Source organism: Rhinoderma darwinii (assembly GCF_050947455.1).
Source record: "Rhinoderma darwinii isolate aRhiDar2 chromosome 5 unlocalized genomic scaffold, aRhiDar2.hap1 SUPER_5_unloc_52, whole genome shotgun sequence".
In the NCBI taxonomy this organism is placed as follows: domain Eukaryota; kingdom Metazoa; phylum Chordata; class Amphibia; order Anura; family Rhinodermatidae; genus Rhinoderma; species Rhinoderma darwinii.
Window position 1 is genome coordinate 410,257 of NW_027461812.1, and position 22,484 is coordinate 432,740.

At 46.8% G+C, this 22,484-nt stretch overlaps 1 protein-coding gene across 3 annotated transcripts in view; it reads left to right on the forward strand.

Annotated features, from left to right (window-relative positions):
- The window catches only part of LOC142696298 (cytochrome P450 2C20-like), a 107,517-nt gene extending 97,853 nt beyond the window's left edge, over window positions 1-9,664 (forward strand). For all 3 annotated transcript variants that reach the window (XM_075847628.1, XM_075847630.1, XM_075847629.1), the window contains 2 exons: window positions 7,017-7,158; window positions 7,279-9,664. In XM_075847628.1, the coding sequence (XP_075703743.1) occupies window positions 7,017-7,158; window positions 7,279-7,478 (342 nt within the window). In that variant the 3' untranslated portion in view covers window positions 7,479-9,664. The remainder of the gene's footprint in view (window positions 1-7,016; window positions 7,159-7,278) is intronic.
- Window positions 9,665-22,484: the final 12,820 nt, after the last annotated feature.

Genomic DNA, 22,484 nt, shown 5'->3' on the forward strand with positions numbered 1-22,484 from the left:
GTAGAGGAGACAGGAGGTGAGGAGAGAATCTGATCATACAGTCATGTAGTGGAGACAGGAGGAGAGGAGAAGCTGATCATACAGTCATGTAGAGGAGACAGGAGGTGAGGGGAGAAGCTGATCATACAGTCATGTAGTGGAGACAGGAGGTGAGGAGAGAAGCTGATCATACAGTCATGTAGTGGAGACAGGAGGTGAGGAGAAAAGCTGATCATACAGTCATGTAGTGGACACAGGAGGTGAGGAGAGAAGCTGATCATACAGTCATGTAGTGGAGACAGGAGGTGAGGAGAGAAGCTGATCATACAGTCATGTAGTGGAGACAGGAGGTGAGGAGAGAAGCTGATCATACAGTCATGTAGTGGAGACAGGAGGTGAGGAGAGAAGCTGATCATACAGTCATGTAGTGGAGACAGGAGGTGAGGGGAGAAGCTGATCATACAGTCATGTAGAGGAGACAGGAGGTGAGGGGAGAAGCTTATCATACAGTCATGTAGTGGAGACAGGAGGTGAGGAGAGAAGCTGATCATACAGTCATGTAGTGGACACAGGATGTGAGGAGAGAAGCTGATCATACAGTCATGTAGTGGAGACAGGAGGTGAGGAGAGAAGCTGATCATACAGTCATGTAGTGGAGACAGGAGGTGAGGAGAGAAGCTGATCATACAGTCATGTAGAGGAGACAGGAGGTGAGGAGAGAAGCTGATCATACAGTCATGTAGTGGAGACAGGAGGTGAGAGGAGAAGCTGATCATACAGTCATGTAGTGGAGACAGGAGGTGAGGAGAGAAGCTGATCATACAGTCATGTAGTGGAGACAGGAGGTGAGGAGAAAAGCTGATCATACAGTCATGTAGTGGAGACAGGAGGTGAGGAGAGAAGCTGATCATACAGTCATGTAGAGGAGACAGGAGGAGAGGAGAAGCTGATCATACAGTCATGTAGTGGAGACAGGAGGTGAGAGGAGAAGCTGATCATACAGTCATGTAGTGGAGACAGGAGGTGAGGAGAAAAGCTGATCATACAGTCATGTAGTGGAGACAGGAGGTGAGGAGAGAAGCTGATCATACAGTCATGTAGTGGAGACAGGAGGTGAGGAGAAAAGCTGATCATACAGTCATGTAGTGGAGACAGGAGGTGAGGAGAGAAGCTGATCATACAGTCATGTAGAGGAGACAGGAGGAGAGGAGAAGCTGATCATACAGTCATGTAGTGGAGACAGGAGGTGAGAGGAGAAGCTGATCATACAGTCATGTAGTGGAGACAGGAGGTGAGGAGAGAAGCTGATCATACAGTCATGTAGAGGAGACAGGAGGTGAGAGGAGAAGCTGATCATACAGTCATGTACTGGAGACAGGAGGTGAGGAGAGAAGCTGATCATACAGTCATGTAGTGGAGACAGGAGGTGAGAGGAGAAGCTGATCATACAGTCATGTAGTGGAGACAGGAGGTGAGAGGAGAAGCTGATCATACAGTCATGTAGTGGAGACAGGAGGTGAGGAGAAAAGCTGATCATACAGTCATGTAGTGGAGACAGGAGGTGAGGAGAGAAGCTGATCATACAGTCATGTAGAGGAGACAGGAGGTGAGGAGAGAATCTGATCATACAGTCATGTAGTGGAGACAGGAGGAGAGGAGAAGCTGATCATACAGTCATGTAGAGGAGACAGGAGGTGAGGGGAGAAGCTGATCATACAGTCATGTAGTGGAGACAGGAGGTGAGGAGAGAAGCTGATCATACAGTCATGTAGTGGAGACAGGAGGTGAGAGGAGAAGCTGATCATACAGTCATGTAGTGGAGACAGGAGGTGAGAGGAGAAGCTGATCATACAGTCATGTAGTGGAGACAGGAGGTGAGGAGAAAAGCTGATCATACAGTCATGTAGTGGAGACAGGAGGTGAGGAGAGAAGCTGATCATACAGTCATGTAGAGGAGACAGGAGGTGAGGAGAGAATCTGATCATACAGTCATGTAGTGGAGACAGGAGGAGAGGAGAAGCTGATCATACAGTCATGTAGAGGAGACAGGAGGTGAGGGGAGAAGCTGATCATACAGTCATGTAGTGGAGACAGGAGGTGAGGAGAGAAGCTGATCATACAGTCATGTAGTGGAGACAGGAGGTGAGGAGAAAAGCTGATCATACAGTCATGTAGTGGACACAGGAGGTGAGGAGAGAAGCTGATCATACAGTCATGTAGTGGAGACAGGAGGTGAGGAGAGAAGCTGATCATACAGTCATGTAGTGGAGACAGGAGGTGAGGAGAGAAGCTGATCATACAGTCATGTAGTGGAGACAGGAGGTGAGGAGAAAAGCTGATCATACAGTCATGTAGTGGAGACAGGAGGTGAGGGGAGAAGCTGATCATACAGTCATGTAGAGGAGACAGGAGGTGAGGGGAGAAGCTTATCATACAGTCATGTAGTGGAGACAGGAGGTGAGGAGAGAAGCTGATCATACAGTCATGTAGTGGACACAGGATGTGAGGAGAGAAGCTGATCATACAGTCATGTAGTGGAGACAGGAGGTGAGGAGAGAAGCTGATCATACAGTCATGTAGTGGAGACAGGAGGTGAGGAGAGAAGCTGATCATACAGTCATGTAGAGGAGACAGGAGGTGAGGAGAGAAGCTGATCATACAGTCATGTAGAGGAGACAGGAGGTGAGGAGAGAAGCTGATCATACAGTCATGTAGAGGAGACAGGAGGTGAGGAGAGAAGCTGATCATACAGTCATGTAGAGGAGACAGGAGGTGAGGAGAGAAGCTGATCATACAGTCATGTAGTGGAGACAGGAGGTGAGGGGAGAAGCTGATCATACAGTTATGTAGTGGACACAGGAGGTGAGGAGAGAAGCTGATCATACAGTCATGTAGTGGAGACAGGAGGTGAGGAGAGAAGCTGATCATACAGTCATGTAGTGGAGACAGGAGGTGAGGGGAGAAGCTGATCATACAGTCATGTAGTGGAGACAGGAGGTGAGGAGAGAAGCTGATCATACAGTCATGTAGTGGAGACAGGAGGTGAGGAGAGAAGCTGATCATACAGTCATGTAGAGGAGACAGGAGGTGAGGGGAGAAGCTGATCATACAGTCATGTAGAGGAGACAGGAGGTGAGAGGAGAAGCTGATCATACAGTCATGTAGTGGAGACAGGAGGTGAGGAGAAAAGCTGATCATACAGTCATGTAGAGGAGACAGGAGGTGAGAGGAGAGGCTGATCATACAGTCATGTAGTGGAGACAGGAGGTGAGAGGAGAAGCTGATCATACAGTCATGTAGTGGAGACAGGAGGTGAGGAGAGAAGCTGATCATACAGTCATGTAGTGGAGACAGGAGGTGAGGAGAAAAGCTGATCATACAGTCATGTAGTGGAGACAGGAGGTGAGGAGAGAAGCTGATCATACAGTCATGTAGTGGAGACAGGAGAAGAGGAGAAGCTGATCATACAGTCATGTAGAGGAGACAGGAGTTGAGGAGAGAAGCTGATCATACAGTCATGTAGAGGAGACAGGAGGTGAGGAGAGAAGCTGATCATACAGTCATGTGGAGGAGACAGGAGGTGAGGAGAGAAGCTGATCATACAGTCATGTAGTGGAGACAGGAAGTGAGGAGAAGCTGATCATACTGTCATGTAGTGGAGACAGGAGGTGAGGAGAGAAGGTGATCATACAGTCATGTAGTGGAGACAGGAGGTGAGGAGAAAAGCTGATCATACAGTCATGTAGAGGAGACAGGAGGTGAGAGGAGAGGCTGATCATACAGTCATGTAGTGGAGACAGGAGGAGAGGAGAAGCTGATCATACAGTCATGTAGTGGAGACAGGAGGTGAGAGGAGAAGCTGATCATACAGTCATGTAGTGGAGACAGGAGGTGAGAGGAGAAGCTGATCATACAGTCATGTAGTGGAGACAGGAGGTGAGGAGAGAAGCTGATCATACAGTCATGTAGTGGAGACAGAAGGTGAGGAGAAAAGCTGATCATACAGTCATGTAGTGGAGACAGGAGGTGAGGAGAGAAGCTGATCATACAGTCATGTAGTGGAGACAGGAGGTGAGGAGAGAAGCTGATCATACAGTCATGTAGTGGAGACAGGAGGTGAGAGGAGAAGCTGATCATACAGTCATGTAGAGGAGACAGGAGGTGAGGAGAGAAGCTGATCATACAGTCATGTAGAGGAGACAGGAGGTGAGGAGAGAAGCTGATCATACAGTCATGTAGTGGACACAGGAGGTGAGGAGAGAAGCTGATCATACAGTCATGTAGTGGAGACAGGAGGTGAGGAGAGAAGCTGATCATACAGTCATGTAGTGGAGACAGGAGGTGAGGGGAGAAGCTGATCATACAGTCATGTAGTGGAGACAGGAGGTGAGGAGAGAAGCTGATCATACAGTCATGTAGTGGAGACAGGAGGTGAGGAGAGAAGCTGATCATACAGTCATGTAGAGGAGACAGGAGGTGAGGGGAGAAGCTGATCATACAGTCATGTAGAGGAGACAGGAGGTGAGAGGAGAAGCTGATCATACAGTCATGTAGTGGAGACAGGAGGTGAGGAGAAAAGCTGATCATACAGTCATGTAGAGGAGACAGGAGGTGAGAGGAGAGGCTGATCATACAGTCATGTAGTGGAGACAGGAGGAGAGGAGAAGCTGATCATACAGTCATGTAGTGGAGACAGGAGGTGAGAGGAGAAGCTGATCATACAGTCATGTAGTGGAGACAGGAGAAGCTGATCATACAGTCATGTAGTGGAGACAGGAGGTGAGGAGAGAAGCTGATCATACAGTCATGTAGTGGAGACAGGAGGTGAGGAGAAAAGCTGATCATACAGTCATGTAGTGGAGACAGGAGGTGAGGAGAGAAGCTGATCATACAGTCATGTAGTGGAGACAGGAAGTGAGGAGAAGCTGATCATACAGTCATGTAGTGGAGACAAGAGGTGAGGAGAGAAGGTGATCATACAGTCATGTAGTGGAGACAGGAGGTGAGAGGAGAAGCTGATCATACAGTCATGTAGTGGAGACAGGAGGTGAGGAGAGAAGCTGATCATACAGTCATGTAGTGGAGACAGGAGGTGAGGAGAGAAGCTGATCATACTGTCATGTAGTGGAGACAGGAGGTGAGGAGAGAAGCTGATCATACAGTCATGTAGTGGAGACAGGAGGTGAGGAGAGAAGCTGATCATACAGTCATGTAGTGGAGACAGGAGGTGAGGAGAGAAGCTGATCATACAGTCATGTAGTGGAGACAAGAGGTGAGGAGAGAAGCTGATCATACAGTCATGTAGAGGAGACAGGAGGTGAGGAGAGAAGGTGATCATACAGTCATGTAGTGGAGACAGGAGGTGAGGAGAGAAGCTGATCATACAGTCATGTAGTGGAGACAGGAGGTGAGGAGAGAAGCTGATCATACAGTCATGTAGAGGAGACAGGAGGTGAGGAGAGAAGCTGATTATACAGTCATGTATAGGAGACAGGAGGTGAGGAGAGAAGCTGATCATACAGTCATGTAGTGGAGACAGGAGGTGAGGGGAGAAGCTGATCATACAGTCATGTAGTGGAGACAGGAGGTGAGGAGAGAAGCTGATCATACAGTCATGTAGTGGAGACAGGAGGTGAGGAGAGAAGCTGATCATACAGTCATGTAGTGGAGACAGGAAGTGAGGAGAAGCTGATCATACAGTCATGTAGTGGAGACAGGAGGTGAGGAGAGAAGCTGATTATACAGTCATGTAGTGGAGACAGGAGGTGAGGAGAGAAGCTGATCATACAGTCATGTAGAGGAGACAGGAGGTGAGGAGAGAAGCTGATCATACAGTCATGTAGTGGAGACAGGAGGTGAGGAGAGAAGCTGATCATACAGTCATGTATAGGAGACAGGAGGTGAGGGGAGAAGCTGATCATACAGTCATGTAGTGGAGACAGGAGGTGAGGGGAGAAGCTGATCATACAGTCATGTAGTGGAGACAGGAGGAGAGGAGAGAAGCTGATCATACAGTCATGTAGTGGAGACAGGAGGTGAGGGGAGAAGCTGATCATACAGTCATGTAGTGGAGACAGGAGGTGAGGGGAGAAGCTGATCATACAGTCATGTAGTGGAGACAGGAGGTGAGGAGAGAAGCTGATCATACATATGAGAGGACCTATTTTTTATATGCGGTTCCTATGCTTTATTCTCCACTGTTCCTGTTCCCCTGATGGGTGATCGGCAGGGCCTTGATAAATGTTATGTAACACTAATGACAAATCGGATTTGGCTTCCATGTGTAAATTACTGTATAGCTCGTAAACGTAAGAGAATATGTTGAATTTTAAGTGTGTGATTTATTTTAAGCTAAGAAAGTTGTTTCTAGACCCGTGCACCATTAACAAAATTTTAATAATTAAATCTCACTATGCAAATTTGGAGATTTACATTCCCCCTCCCATTCTACACATAGATAGACCCCACAATTTATATATTATAGATAGACCCCCATTATATACATTCTATATAGACCCCCATTATATACATCATAGATCGACCCCCATTATATACCTTATAGATAGACCCCTGCAATATATACATTATAGATAGACGCCCATTATATATATTATAGATAGACGCCCCTATTATATACTTTATATATAGACCCCCAATGTGCACAATATGTATAATATATAATAGGGGGTTCTATCTATAATGTATAGGGTCTATATATATATATATATATATATAAGTATATAATGGGGGTGTCTATCTATAATGTAGATAATGGGGGGGGTCTAAATATAAAGTTTATAATGGGGGTGTTTATGTATAGACACCCCCATTATATACTTTAAATATATATAGGCCCCCATTATATACATTATAGTTAGACCCCTATTATATATAGACCCGCATTATATACATTTTATATAGATCCCCCCATTATATACATTACATATAGACCCCATTACACACATTATAGACAGCCCCCCCATCACTCACTCCCATCATCCCTTTCTTCCACTATTAGGACTCTTCTTTCTTTACAGGGGACAACAGTAATTCCATTCATTTCGTCGGTGCTGTCTGACCCCTCGCAGTGGGAGACCCCTAAAGATTTCAACCCTGGGCATTTCCTGGATGACAAGGGGCAGTTTAGGCAAAAAGCGGCGTTCATGGCATTTTCTGCAGGTGAGTAGCTTTCTATTATTATGAGTATTACATGATAAGAGGAACGGGGGATGGGTTCTTCGCCTGGCTATAATAATATATTACACTATAGTAATAATCATCTGGATCTCTCTCTGTCAGGGAAGCGGATCTGCGCTGGAGAGAACCTGGCCCGCATGGAGCTCTTCCTGCTCTTCTCCGCTCTGCTCCAGAAATTCAGCTTCACCCTGCCCCCGGGGACAGAACGCCAGGACTGCCAAAAAATAAAGCAGAACAAGTTTCAAACTCTGTTTTTCTCCCAGGTCTGTGCTGAACCTCGGCCCGTGTCCTCCACAGCTTAAGACATCGCAGCAACGAAGAGGGAGAATTGCGACTTATATAGAAAATATAACAAAAACAGCACCACACTTGTTTACAGGTGGTTTCGGGGATTGCAGTTCAGCCCTGTTCACTTTATTAAAGCCAAGCTGCAATACCAGACTCAACCCATTGGCGGGTGTGGTGCTGTTTCTAGAAGATTTTGTACAGTGTTGTTTCAATTCTTCACTATTTTTAAGATCTCTGCTTGTCTTGACCACACGGCTGATGGCTTGTTCGGACAAATTGTGGTTTATTGTCGCAAGTACCGCAAAACCATTCAAAATGCTGTGATTTTTGCTAAATCGAAGCAAGGCTGCAGCATTTAGCCAAAATTTCTTGGTAATTGCAGCAATAAACCGCGAGTTCACTGCACCATGTGAATAGACCCGAACAATGCATCAGTGTATCTATGAGCTGGACACGGCGGCAGCACAAATCTCTCCTGTCCTGAACTTCAGGCTGATAGCTCTCACTGATGTATTATAATAAACATGTCAGCTGTGAAAGCAGGACTAGCTCAGGACAGAATTTTAGCCTTTAATTGTAAACAAAAATGTTCCCATTTATTAACAGCAAACAGAGATCTTGACAATGGTGAGGAACTGAATGTGTTACGTACAGAAGGATGGATGATTTCTTTAATGTTATGGTTTTCTTACACCCGGTTCAAGCTCCGTATCGCAACACCCCCCCCCCACCCCCGTCTCTTTAATGAATCTTTATAAGGGTTGTTTATAATAGGAAATGTGAACTCGTTCTCAGGATATCCTGACGTCTACTCTGGTAGATACAAGTCTACATACTGGACAGTAACCTCAACTAGATGCACTAAGACCATGTCCACTGAGGTCCAACCCACTTAGGGCCCACCTACAAAGGTAACGCCCCCCAAGGACCTGTCCATTGAGGACTCGTCCATTGAGGTCCTATCCATGAAGCCCGACCCACTGAGGTCCCGCCCACTAAGGTCTGATTAACTGATGTGCTGCCCAATGAAGTTCTAACCCATTGAGGCCCCACCTACTAAGGTCCTGCCCCCGCTGAGCACCTTTCCTTGTGGGCCTGTACTATTCTGTATAAAGTTGTGAGTATAGAGGAACCCATGGAGCTCGCCTTTATACAGCAGAAGTCAGAGACGCCTCCTTTGTACCCTGCCCCGGCTGAGTCATGGATGAGATCTGGTGGACGTCTGTCATAGTGATCCTCACTAGAGCGGCGCTCCTGGCAGCAATGCTTATTGTCATCTACATTTATGGATCGTCTCCCCGATAACTATGATTTTTATAGCGATGATGAATATGAGTGATGAACTATTACGTGTGATTTATTGCTGATCTTCATTTACACTTGGAAAAAAACAATCGTAATAATAGTCCAGTGTAAGTCATATTTACTACCCCCATCATCCTCCCCCTGGATGTAGATGCGACAGCTCTGATATAAGACCAGAATAATCCACGTGCCGCACAACGATCATATACACCCCATATACACGTCACTATCACACAATGGACGACACGGGGGCTCCTCAGTTGGAAACCTGCATGGATTCTGTATGATCTCCCCAAATACAGATTTAGTCTTCAGTCACATCTGCGCCAGGCTTCCGTTCCGTCTGAGCTTTCCGTCGGAACGGGACCCTGACTGACACAAACCAAAGGTGGTGCAAGGGTTCCGTCGTTTTGACGGAATCAATAGCGTAGTCAACTACAGTATTCACCCGGAACCCCTGCACAACGGAGAGAAACGGAAACCATTGGCACCGGATCCGTCACCATTGAAATGAATGGTGATGCAAATGGAAACCTTTGGTTTCCGTTTGTGTCAGTCAGGGTCCCGCTCCGACGGAAAGCCTTAACAGAACGGGACCCTTGCGCAGATGTGAACGAAGCCTTGTAGGTTAATGGTCATCCGTGTGTTTTATAGAGAAGAAAAGATTGCAAGCTCCTAAAGTCAGGGATGATGGGAGCGATAGATTGTGTATGTGATAGAGAGATTAGATTGTGAGCTCCTAGGGAGAGGGATAATTGTGTTAATTACAATTTGTAAACCGAGAGGTCAATTGCTTTGGCGCTACGTAGATAACATCAAATCAATAAATGAAAATAAATAGTAATCACTTAAAATGATAATGAACTATTTTCAATAAATGATGATGGTGATTATCTCTGCTCGTTCTGTAGACATCATGATTGTAATCAGCAAAGCTTCCTCCGTTCCAGGCGGCGCAAACCATTATACCATTATATCTGTACAGGACGCTTCCTCCTCAGTGGATATATACACATCAGTCTACATTCACTGACCAGCATCATGCAGCCCGGCTATCCTCACTCATCTCTATATATACACATCAGTCTACATTCACTGACCAGCATCATGCTGCCCGGCTATCCTCACTCATCTCTATATATACACATCAGTCTACATTCACTGACCAGCATCATGCTGCCCGGCTATCCTCACTCATCTCTATATATACACGTCTGTCTACATTCACTGACCAGCATCATGCAGCCCGGCTATCCTCACTCATCTCTATATGTACTCGTCTGTCTACATTCACTGACCAGCATCATGCAGCCCGGCTATCCTCACTCATCTCTATATATACACGTCTGTCTACATTCACTGACCAGCATCATGCAGCCCGGCTATCCTCACTCATCTCTATATATACACATCAGTTCACATTCACTGACCAGCATCATGCTGCCCGGCTATCCTCACTCATCTCTATATATACACATCAGTCTACATTCACTGACCAGCATCATGCAGCCCCGCTATCCTCACTCATCTCTATATGTACTCGTCTGTCTATATTCACTGACCAGCATCATGCAGCCCGGCTATCCTCACTCATCTCTATATATACACGTCTGTCTACATTCACTGACCAGCATCATGCTGCCCAGCTATCCTCCCTCATCTCTATATGTACACATCAGTCTACATTCACTGACCAGCATCATGCAGCCCGGCTATCCTCACTCATCTCTATATATACACATCTGTATACATTCACAGACCAGCATCATGCTGCCCGGCTATCCTCACTCATCTCTCTCTCTCTCTCTCTCTCTCTCTCTATATATATATATATGTATATATATATATATATATATATATATATATACACATCAGTTCACATTCACTGACCAGCATCATGCTGCCCGGCTATCCTCACTCATCTCTATATATACACGTCTGTCTACATTCACTGACCAGCATCATGCTGCCTGGCTATCCTCCCCCATTTCTATATATACACATCTGTATACATTCAATGACAAGCATCATGCTGCCCGGCTATCCTCCCTCATCTCTATATGTACACGTCTGTCTATATTCACTGACCAGCATCATGCAGCCCGGCTATCCTCACTCATCTCTATATTTACACGTCTGTCTACATTCACTGACCAGCATCATGCTGCCCGGCTATCCTCACTCATCTCTATATATAGACGTCTGTCTACATTCACTGACCAGCATCATGCTGCCCGGCTATCCTCCCTCATCTCTATATATACACGTCTGCCTACACTCACTGACCAGCATCATGCAACCCGGCTATCCTCACTCATCTCTATATATACACATCTGTATACATTCACTGACCAGCATCATGCTGCCCGACTATCCTCACTCATCTCTCTCTCTCTCTCTCTCTCTCTATATATATATATATATATATATATATATATATATATATATATACACATCAGTTCACATTCACTGACCAGCATCATGCTGCCCGGCTATCCTCACTCATCTCTATATATACACGTCTGTCTACATTCACTGACCAGCATCATGCTGCCTGGCTATCCTCCCCCATTTCTATATATACACATCTGTATACATTCAATGACAAGCATCATGCTGCCCGGCTATCCTCCCTCATCTCTATATATACACATCTGTCTGCATTCACTGACAAGCATCATGCTGCCTGGCTATCCTCACTCATCTCTATATATACACGTCTGTCTACATTCACTGACCAGCATCATGCAGCCCGGCTATCCTCACTCATCTCTATATTTACACGTCTGTCTACATTCACTGACCAGCATCATGCAGCCCGGCTATCCACACTCATCTCTATATATATATTCATCTGTATACATTCACTGACCAGCATCATGCTGCCCGGCTATCCTCCCCCATTTCTATATATACACATCTGTCTACATTTACTGACCAGCATCATGCTGCCAGGCTATCCTCACTCATCTCTATATATACACATCTGTCTACATTCACTGACCAGCATCATGCTGCCCGGCTATCCTCCCCCATTTCTATATATACACATCTGTCTACATTTACTGACCAGCATCATGCTGCCCGGCTATCCTCCCCCATTTCTATATATACACATCTGTCTACATTTACTGACCAGCATCATGCTGCCTGGCTATCCTCACTCATATCTATATATATACATCTGTTACAGGGTGTGGTTTGTCTGGGCGTGGCTTACCATGGGGAGGAGTTTGTCCCTATATACTGTTTTCACTATAAGGACACACATACGGGTCGCCCCTGCAAATTCAGGTCAGTGCCCAGGACAATTCTTTGATGGAATTACCCTTAAAATTATGGACAATCCGGGCAAATTCAGAACTGCTGGTATGTATGGATTTCTATAGGACTCCCCCTGCTGCAGTGTGTGTGGAGGGGGTAGGGCGGTGTTTTGCCGTTTCGGTGCCATCCTGCTGGCACCATATATACTGACTCTTGGTGGCCAGCTGTACTTTGTGGTAAAATGGTAAGAAAACCCATCCTCAGCCAGGACGAGGCAGCGCCCCCTCCCCCTTCAGCGCTTTTTCCTCTAATGTTATGAGAATTTGGCTGCACATTTATGACAGATCCTGGAGAATGAGGATTGTACTTATTGACACTGGGGGTTATACATTTATTCTGGTCATTTTGATTCCTTGGGAAAACAGTTTATTTACCGAGGGAGAAGCAATCACAGAAAACCACAAAGCTGTAAGTCAACGGGGCGGACGGCTCTGCTGTTATTACTACCGGACAAGAACGTACTTGTCTACCCTTAAGAGGTGACATCCCGAGAAGGGAAGCACTAAGTGGCGTGCAAAGCGGGAATTAATAAAAAATGCCACATCCATAATTAGCGCCCACCCCAAACCTAAGGCATTTAAATAATAAGTAGTGCATATGACCCCCTTATCACAACCCACATTAAATACAGAACCCCAGAGCAGACCCCCTTAATACAGACCAAAAAACTAGACCCCCCCTATATACAGACTCCCTTTATAAATACATACCAAAAAATAGACCCCCTATATATAGACACAGACCCACTAAAGAAATACAGACCCCATAAACCATGACAGACCCCTAAATACAGATCCCAGACCCCTAAACAAAGACAGACCCAGACCAGAATCCCTTAATAAATACAGACACCAGACCTACTTAAGAAAGACAGACCCCGATAATACAGACCCCCAGAGCAAACGCCCCTAGACAAATACAAACTCAGACTGGACTTGCTAAATCAATACAGACCCGAGACCAGACCCCTAAACAAAGACAGACCCAGACCAGACCTGTTAAATACATTTCGACCCCCAGACCAGAACCGATTAATAAAAGCAGACATCAGACCCACTTAAGAAAGACAGACCCCCTCAATAAACACAGACCCAAGAATAGAGCCCCTATATACAGACCCCAGACGAGACCCCTTAATAAATACAGACTCAGACCCCGTAAATAAATACCCACCGTATAGATGTTTCCCTTTGGCATAACAGTATCTTTGGCTAATAAAACCCCAGAGAACCTTCCCTATTCCTGAATAAACTGGATCTGAATAATTTGCAAACTCCAACTGGATTACATCGGAGGTAACGGCTAAATTTACGAAAACCTCCCTGACCTTGAAGATTGTGAGAAATTCACTCCAAATAAGTCCAAGAGGATAAAAAAAAAACAGAAGTGGAATCGGTTAAAACGCCTAAAAAAAGAGACAGAGGAGACCAAAACTGAAACTCATCTACTTCACTCCATCAAGCCGCCATCCAGGACTCTTAACCATGACATCACTAATGTCCCGACTCAGGATAATCCCTCTGTGACCACTTCATGATCGTCGTGAGGAACCTCAAAATGATTTATGTTCTATCTCTTTGTTGTTACATTGTAGTTCATTAGTAACTTTCTCCTTCTTCAGGTCCTATCTCGGGAGCCTATGGAGATCGCTCTACCCACAGATCATCCCTGTTGTGTTGGGAACTATTACGAGTCCAGTTTTAGGAGATTTGTGTAGACATACTGGATGATAGCTTTCATATCATTGTGCTGACGTTGCCTGCTGACAATTATAGTTATTTTTCCTTTTAGATTTTCCTGGGAGGAATTTCATGAAGCTCAAAAGTTGACATTCTATCCCACGCCACCCCCCAGGAAAAGTCATTGATGCATTTTATGTGGCAAATCCTACTTAAAGGGGTTGTCCGGGCATGGGGCGCTATTTCATACTGATGACCTATCCATAGGATAGGTCATCAGTATATGATTTGTACGACACCCAGACCCAGCACCGATCAGCTGTTACGGCTGACTCCGGCACCTGAAGTCATGCAGTGGTCGCGGCTGAAGCAGATGGCTCTGACCACTGTATAGTGGCCGTGCTGGGTTACTGCAGCTCTAATCCTTTTCACTTTAACCCCACCGATCAGCTGACTGAAGAGGCCTCTTCATATTTTACCAGGCCCAGCGCCGTACATATCGGTAGAAGCAGAGCCTGGGATTGCAGTTCTGGTACCGTTCAAGTGAATGGGACCGGGCTGCAGAGAACTGCAATTCCAGAAACATCCACCCAGGTACACCCACTGCAGAAGTGTACGGAGCTCTGCCTGGTTATCTATGAAAAGCAGCGGCATTCATTGCCGCTATTCCTACAGTCAGCTGATCAGTGAGGTTTCCGGGAGTTGAACCACAACCGATGTACTCTAAGCATAAACATTTAATATAAAGTCCCCTTTATAAGAGACCAACTTTAAAGACTGTCTTTAATTTACCCTTCATCTCTGAACTCCTGGAACGCTTGGTCTACTCTCGCCTTATCCGATCTCTCTGCTAACTCCATTCTTGACCCCTTACAATCTGGCTTCCGCGCTCCACAGGAACTGCCCTTACTAAAGTCTCAAATGATCCCCTGATAGCTAAATCTAACGGTAACTACTCTACTGATTCTTCTGGATCCCTCTGCCGCCCGCCAGTGGCACTGTGGACCACAAACTCATTGGGCTACAAGACACGGCTCTCTTTTGGTTTCCTTCTATCTCTCTGACCGCTCGTTCAGTGTGTCATTTGCTGGTTCTACTTCTCATCTTCCTCTTGCTTTCTGGGTTTCCTCCGGGATACGTCCTAGGTCCGCTCCTCTTTTCTGACGACACAGCAACTATTGGACAAACCATCAGCAAATTTAACTTCCAGCACCATCTCTACGCTGATGACACCCAATTATATACCTCTTCCCAATACATTATCACAGCTATAATACAAAACACCAGTGATTGATTTTCCACAGTCTCTATCATCATCTCCTCCACGGATTGCCTGTCCTCTGTCTCTATCATCATCTCCTCCACGGATTGCCTGTCCTCTGTCTCTATCATCATGTTCTCCAGTGATTGTCTGTCCTTTGTCTCTATCATCATGTTCTCCAGTGATTGTCTGTCCTCTGTCTCTATCATCATGTCCTCCAATGATTGTCTGTCCTTTGTCTCTATCATCATGTCCTTCATTGATTGTCTGTCCACTTTCTCTATCATCATGTCCTCCAATGATTGTCTGTCCTTTGTCTCTATCATCATGTCCTCCAGTGATTGTCTGTCCACTGTCTCTATCATCATGTCCTCCACTGATTGTCTGTCCACTGTCTCTATCATCATGTCCTCCACTGATTGTCTGTCCACTTTCTCTATCATCAATTCCTCCAGCGATTGTGTAGCGTCCATGGCCGCGGGCCGTCGGGTTCACTCACCTCCCGACGCCCGCGGCCCTGGATCCGTGAGCGCTGGTCTCCGTCTCCCTCCTAGGAGATGCATGCGCTCACATCCGATCCATTCGGCTGTGTCCCGTAGGGTGCACGCGCACGCTCGCGCCCGGCCTTAAAGGGCCAGCGCGCGCAAATAGGAAATCGTCATTATCATCAACTGCCACGATTTCCTGGTCTATAAGAAGGCCCCTGGCCTTCTAATCCTTGCCTGAGCGTTGTTAGTTTTCCCAGTCTGTCTTGCAAATGGTCCCTTAGTGTTTCCCGTTCCAATTGTTACCCGTGCCTTGTTACCCGTTCCTTTTTCCCGTGCTGTGCCTTAGTATCGAGTCGTGCCACGTTCTGTGTCATCTGCCACATCCGGAGGTATCCGCCAAGTCCTGTGTCATCTGCCACGTCCGGAGGAATCCGCCACGTCCTGTGTCATCTGCCACGTCCTGTGTCATCTGCCACGTCCTGTGTCATCTGCCACGTCTGGAGGAATCCGCCACATCCTGTGTCATCTGCCACGTCCGGAGGAATCCGCCACGTCTGGCGCAACTTGCGGCTCCTGTGTCATCCGCCACGTTTGACGTCATCTGCTGCACCCATCTCATCTGTGCCAGAGCTGCGGCCACCATCTGGACTATTCAGGTACCCTTGTGCGGGACATTGTATTTCTGGGGTGTCCTGTTGTTTGGCCAGCTGCCTCCCCGCTGTGGCGGTACAGCCTAGTGGGTCCACTAACCCGCTTTGTGACAGTACGCTCAGGCCATGGACCCCGCTGGTCAACCTGAGACTTTGACGACACAAGCCATGCTGGCCGGGATGGAGGATCTCCAGTCACGACAAGACCAGCTCCTCCTGTCGGTGAACGCCATAGCCCATCGGCTGATTGCTCCAACCACAGTCATCACCGCACCCGTTCCTGCGGTTCCGCCTGCTACACTTCCTGTCTGTACCGGTACCAACCCCCTGTGTTTCTTGCCGCTACCTCCACGCTATGACGGAGATCCGAGGTCCTGCAGGGGATTTTTGAATCAGTGCCTGATCCATTTCAGACTACATGCCAGGTCCTTCTGTTCGGATGACGTCAGGATCGCCTTCATCATCTCTCTCCTTACTGGCAAAGCCCTGGCATGGGCTAATCCTCTGTGGGAACATCAGGGACCAGAGACCCGAGACTTGCAGTGATTCCTACAGACCTTCCGCTCGATCTTTGAGGAACCTGGGAGAGTTTCTTCGGCTGCTGCATCCTTGCTAACCCTACACCAGGGAGACCTCCCCGTGGGCGAGTATGCCATCCAGTTCCGTATCCTGGCTGCTGAATTGACCTGGAACAACGAGGCTTTGGTGGCTACATTCTGGCAGGGACTGTCTTCAGGGATCAAGGACGAGCTGGCTGCTCGCGATCTGCCATCTACCCTGGACGATCTTATCTTACTCGACTCCCGAGTTGACATGAGGATCCGGGAACGTTCCCAAGAGGTTCTCCGGGAGAGAGAACTTCCCAGGCTGGATTCTGCTGTCCCGCAATCCCCCTCAGTCATTCCACCAGAGGATTCGATGCAGAGGAATTATGTCAAGTTGTCTACCCAGGAGAGTCAACGCAGACACACTTCTGGACTTTGTCTGTATTGCGGCCATGGAGACCATATTGTGCGACTGTGTACCCAGAAGCCAGAGAGACCCCCTTGCCTAGGATTGGTTGGAGAGACAACACTAGGTGGAATGGAACCTAACAGAGCATTCGGTTCCAAATTGACTATTCCTGTGACCCTAGTATCCGGTGACAGGATGCATCAAGTCTCTGCCTATCTTGACTCTGGCTCTGCTGCAAATATAATCCAGAAAGAGCTTGTGGATCATCTTCAGCTGCCCACAGTTCCCCTGGAGACATCTTTGGCTGTTGCCTCAGTTAATGGACTGCCTCTGCCTGATCCCATCATTTCTAAGACCAAGCCGTTGAAGCTCCAGGTTGGAGTCCTGCATTTCGAATTAATTTCTTTCCTTGTTTTGCCCAAGGCCATCAACCCTGTTCTGCTGGGCCTGCCTTGGCTTAGACTACATGCCCCAGTCCTGGACTGGAATTCTGGAGAGGTTCTCCAATGGGGCTCCAAGTGCCATGGTCGTTGTCTGTTGCAGATCCATCCTGTCAAGCCTCCTCTGACTCAGTCGTTGGCGGGACTGCCTTCCCAATTTGCTCAGTATGCAGATGTTTTCAGCAAAAGGGAGGCTGAGACGCTGCCTCCACATCAGACTTATGACTGCCCCATTGAACTGGTTCCTAATGCCTCTCTCCCCCGTGGACGGGTATATCCTCTCTCCTTGCCAGAGTCTCTATCCATGTTGGCCTATATCAAGTAGAATCTGGAGAGGGGTTTCATACGAAAGTCTTCCTTCGTTAAAAAGAAGGACGGATCCCTTCGTCCCTGCATTGACTACAGGGGCCTCAACCAGATCACAGTCAAGAACAAATACCCGCAGCCACTCATTTTTGAGCTGTTTGATCGCATACGAGGAGCCAAAAAATTTTCTAAGCTAGACCTGCGGGGGGCTTACAATCTAGTCCGGATTCGCAGGGGTGATGAATGGAAGACCGCTTTTAACACCCGGGACGGGCACTCACCTCCCGACGCCCTCGACCATGGATCCATGAGCGCTGGTCCCCGTCTCCCTCCTAGGAGACACCAGCGCTCACTTACGCTCCGTTCGGCTGTGTCCCGTAGGGTGCACATGCACGCTCGCGCACGGCCTTAAAGGGCCAGCGCGCGCAAATAGTCAATCGTCATTATCATCAACTGCCACGATTTCCTGGTCTATAAGAAGGCCCCTGGCCTTCTAATCCTTGCCTGAGCGTTGTTAGTTTTACCAGTCTGTCTTGCAAATGGTCCCTTAGCGTTTCCCGTTCCAATTGTTACCCGTGCCTTGTTCCCCATTCCTGTTTCCCGTGCTGTGCCTTAATATCGAGTCGTGCCACGTCCTGTGTCATCTGCCATGTCCGGAGGAATCCGCCACGTCCTGTGCCATCTGCCACGTCCGGAGGAATCTGCCACATCCTGTGTCATCTGCCACGTCGGGAGGAATCCGCCACGTCTGGCGCAACTTGCGGCTCCTGTGTCATCCGCCACGTTTGGTGCCATCTGCTGCACCCATCTCATCTGTGCCAGAGCTGCGGCCACCATCTGGACTATTCAGGTAGGTACCCTTGTGCGGGACATTGTATTTCCGGGGTGTCCTGTTGTTTGGCCAGCTGCCTCCCCGCTGTGGCGGTACGGCCTAGTGGGTCCACTAACCCGCTTCGTGATACATTGTCTGTCCACTGTCTCTATCATCATGTCCTCCAATGATTGTCTGTCCGCTGTCTCTATCATCATATCCTCAAGTGATTGTCTGTCCACTGTCTCTATCATCATGTCCTCTAGTGATTGTCTGCTGTCTCTATTATCATATCCTCCAGTGATTGTCTGTCCACTGTCTCTATTATCATGTCCTCCAGTGATTGTCTGTCCGCTGTCTCTATCATCATGCCCTCTTGTGATTGTCTGTCCTCTGTCTCTATCATCATGTCCGCCAGTAATTGTCTGTCCTCTCTCTCTATCATCATGTACTCCAGTGACTGTCAAAACGCTGTCTCTATCATCATGTTCTCCAGTGATTGTCTGTCCTATGTCTCTATCATCATGTCCTCCAGTGATTGTCTGTCCTCTGTCTCTATCATCATGTCCTCCAGTGATTTTCAATCCGCTGTCTCTATCATAATGTTCTCCAGTGATTGTCTGTCTGCTGTCTCTATCATCAGAGACAGCAGACAATCACTAGAGGAGATGATGATAGAGACAGATGACAGACAATCACTGGAGAACATGATGATAGAGACAGCGGATTGACAGTCACTGAAGTACATGATGATAGAGAAAGAGGACAGACAATTACTGGCTGAAATGATGATAGAGACAGAGGACAGACAATCACTGGAGAGCATGATGATAGAGACAGCGGACAGACAATCACTGGAGGACATGATAATAGAGACAGTGGACATACAATCACTGGAGGACATGATGATAGAGACAGATGACAGACAATCACTGGAGGACATGATAATAGAGACAGCAGACAATCACTAGAGGACATGATGATAGAGACAGAGGACAGACAATCACTGGAGGACATGATAATAGAGACAGTGGACAGACAATCACTGGAGAAGATGATGATAGAGACAGAGGACAGACACTCACTGGAGGACATGATGATAGAGACAGCGGACAGACAATCACTGGAGGACATGATAATAGAGACAGCAGACAGTCACTAGAGGACATGATGATAGAGACAGCGGATTGACAATCACTGGAGAACATGATGATAGAGACAGAGGACAGACAATCACTGGAGAACATGATGATAGAGACAGCGGATTGACAGTCACTGGAGTACATGATGATAGAGACAGATGACAGACAATCACTGGAGGACATGATTATAGAGACAGCAGACAATCACTAGAGGACATGATGATAGAGACAGATGACAGACAATAACTGGAGGATATGATGATAGATACAGCGGACAGACAATCATTGGAGGACATGATGATAGAGACATTGGACAGACAATCACTGGAGGAATTGATGATAGAGAAAATGGACAGACAATCAGTGGAGGACATGATGATAGAGAAAGTGGACGAAAATCAATGGAGGACATGATGATAGAGACCGTGGACAGACAATCACTGGAGGACATGATGATAGAGACAAAGGACAGACAATCACTGGAGAACATGATGATAGAAACAGAGGACAGACAATCACTGGAGGACATGATGATAGAGACATCGGACAGACAATCACTGGAGGAAATTATTATATAGACAGCGGACAGACAATCACTGGAGGACATGATAGAGACAAAGGACAGACGATCACTGGAGGACATGATGATAGAGACAGAGGACAGACAATCACTGGAGTACATGATAATAGAGACAGAGGAAAGGCAATCACTGGAGGAGATGATGAAAGAGACAGAGGACAGACAATCACTGGAGGACATGATAATAGAGACAGTGGACAGACAATCACTGGAGAACATGATGATAGAGACAGAGGACAGACACTCACTGGAGGACATGATGATAGAGACAAAAGACAGACAATCACTAGAGGACATGATAATAGAGACAGCAGACAATCACTAGAGGACATGATGATAGAGACAGTGGACAGACAATCACTGGAGGACATGATGATAGAGACAGCAGACAGACAATCACTGGAGAACATTATGATAGAGACAGCAGATTGACAATCACTGGAGGACATGATAAAAGAGACAGCTGACAGACAATCACTGGAGGACATGATGATAGAGACAGCGGACAGACAATCACTGGAGGACATGATAATAGATACTGTGGACAGACAATCACTGGAGGACATGATAATAGAGACAGTGGACAGACAATCACTGGAGGACATGATGATAGAGACAGATGACAGACAATCACTGGAGGGCATGATGATAGAGACAGCGGACAGACAATCACTGGAGGACATGATAATACAGAGAGTGGACAGACATTTACTGAAGGACATGATGATAGAGACATATGACAGACAATCACTGGAGGACATGATAATAGAGACAGCAGACAATCACTGGAGGACATGATAATAGAGACAGTGGACAGACAATCACTGGAGGACATGATAATAGAGACAGTGGACAGACAATTACTGGAGGACATGATGATAGAGACAGATGACAGACAATCACTGGAGGACATGATAATAGAGACAGCAGACAATCACTAGAGGACAAGGTGATAGAGACAGTGGACAGACAATCACTTGAGGATATGATGATAGAGACAGCGGACAGACAATCATTGGAGGACATGATGATAGAGACAGTGGACAGACAATCACTGGAGGAATTGATGATAGAGAAAGTGATTGTCTGTCCTCTGTCTCTATCATCATGTCCTCCAGTGATTGTCTGTCCTTCGTCTTTATCATGTCCTCCAGTGATTGTCTGTCCGCTGTCTATATAATCATTTCCTCCAGTGATTCTCTGTCCGATGTCTCTATCATCATGCCCTCCAGTGATTGTCTGTCATCTGTCTCTATCATCATGTCCTCCAGTGATTGTCTGTCCACTGTCTCTATTATCATGTCCTCCAGTGATTGTCTGTCCACTGTCTCTATTATCATGTCCTCCAGTGATTGTCTGCTGTCTCTATTATCATGTCCTCCAGTGATTGTCTGTCATATGTCTCTATCATCATGTCCTTCAGTAAATGTCTGTCCACTCTCTGTATTATCATGTCCTCCAGTGATTGTCTGTCCGCTGTCTCTATCATCATGCCCTCCAGTGATTTTCTGTCATCTGTCTCTATAATCATGTCCTCCAGTGATTGTCTGTCCACTGTCTCTATTATCATGTCCTCCAGTAATTGTCTGTCCACTGTCTCTATTATCATGTCCTCCAGTGATTGTCTGTCCGCTGTCTCTATCATCATGTCCTCCAGTGATTGTCTGTCAGCTGTCTCTTTTATCATGTCCTCCAGTGATTGTCTGTCCGCGTGTCTCTATCATCATGCCCTCCAGTGATTGTCTGTCCTCTGTCTCTATCATCATGTCCGCCAGTAATTGTCTGTCCTATGTCTCTATTATCATGTCCTCCAGTGATTGTCTGTCCGCTGTCTCTATCATCATGTCCTCCAGTGAGTGTCTGTCCTCTGTCTCCATCATCATTTTCTCCAGTGATTGTCTGTCCACTGTCTCTATTATCATGTCCTCCAGTGATTGTCTGTCCTCTGTCTCTATTATCATGTCCTCCAGTGATTGTCTGTCCACTGTCTCTATTATCATGTCCTCCAGTGATTGTCTGTCCACTGTCTCTATTATCATGTCCTCCAGTGATTGTCTGTCCTCTGTCTCTTTCATCATCT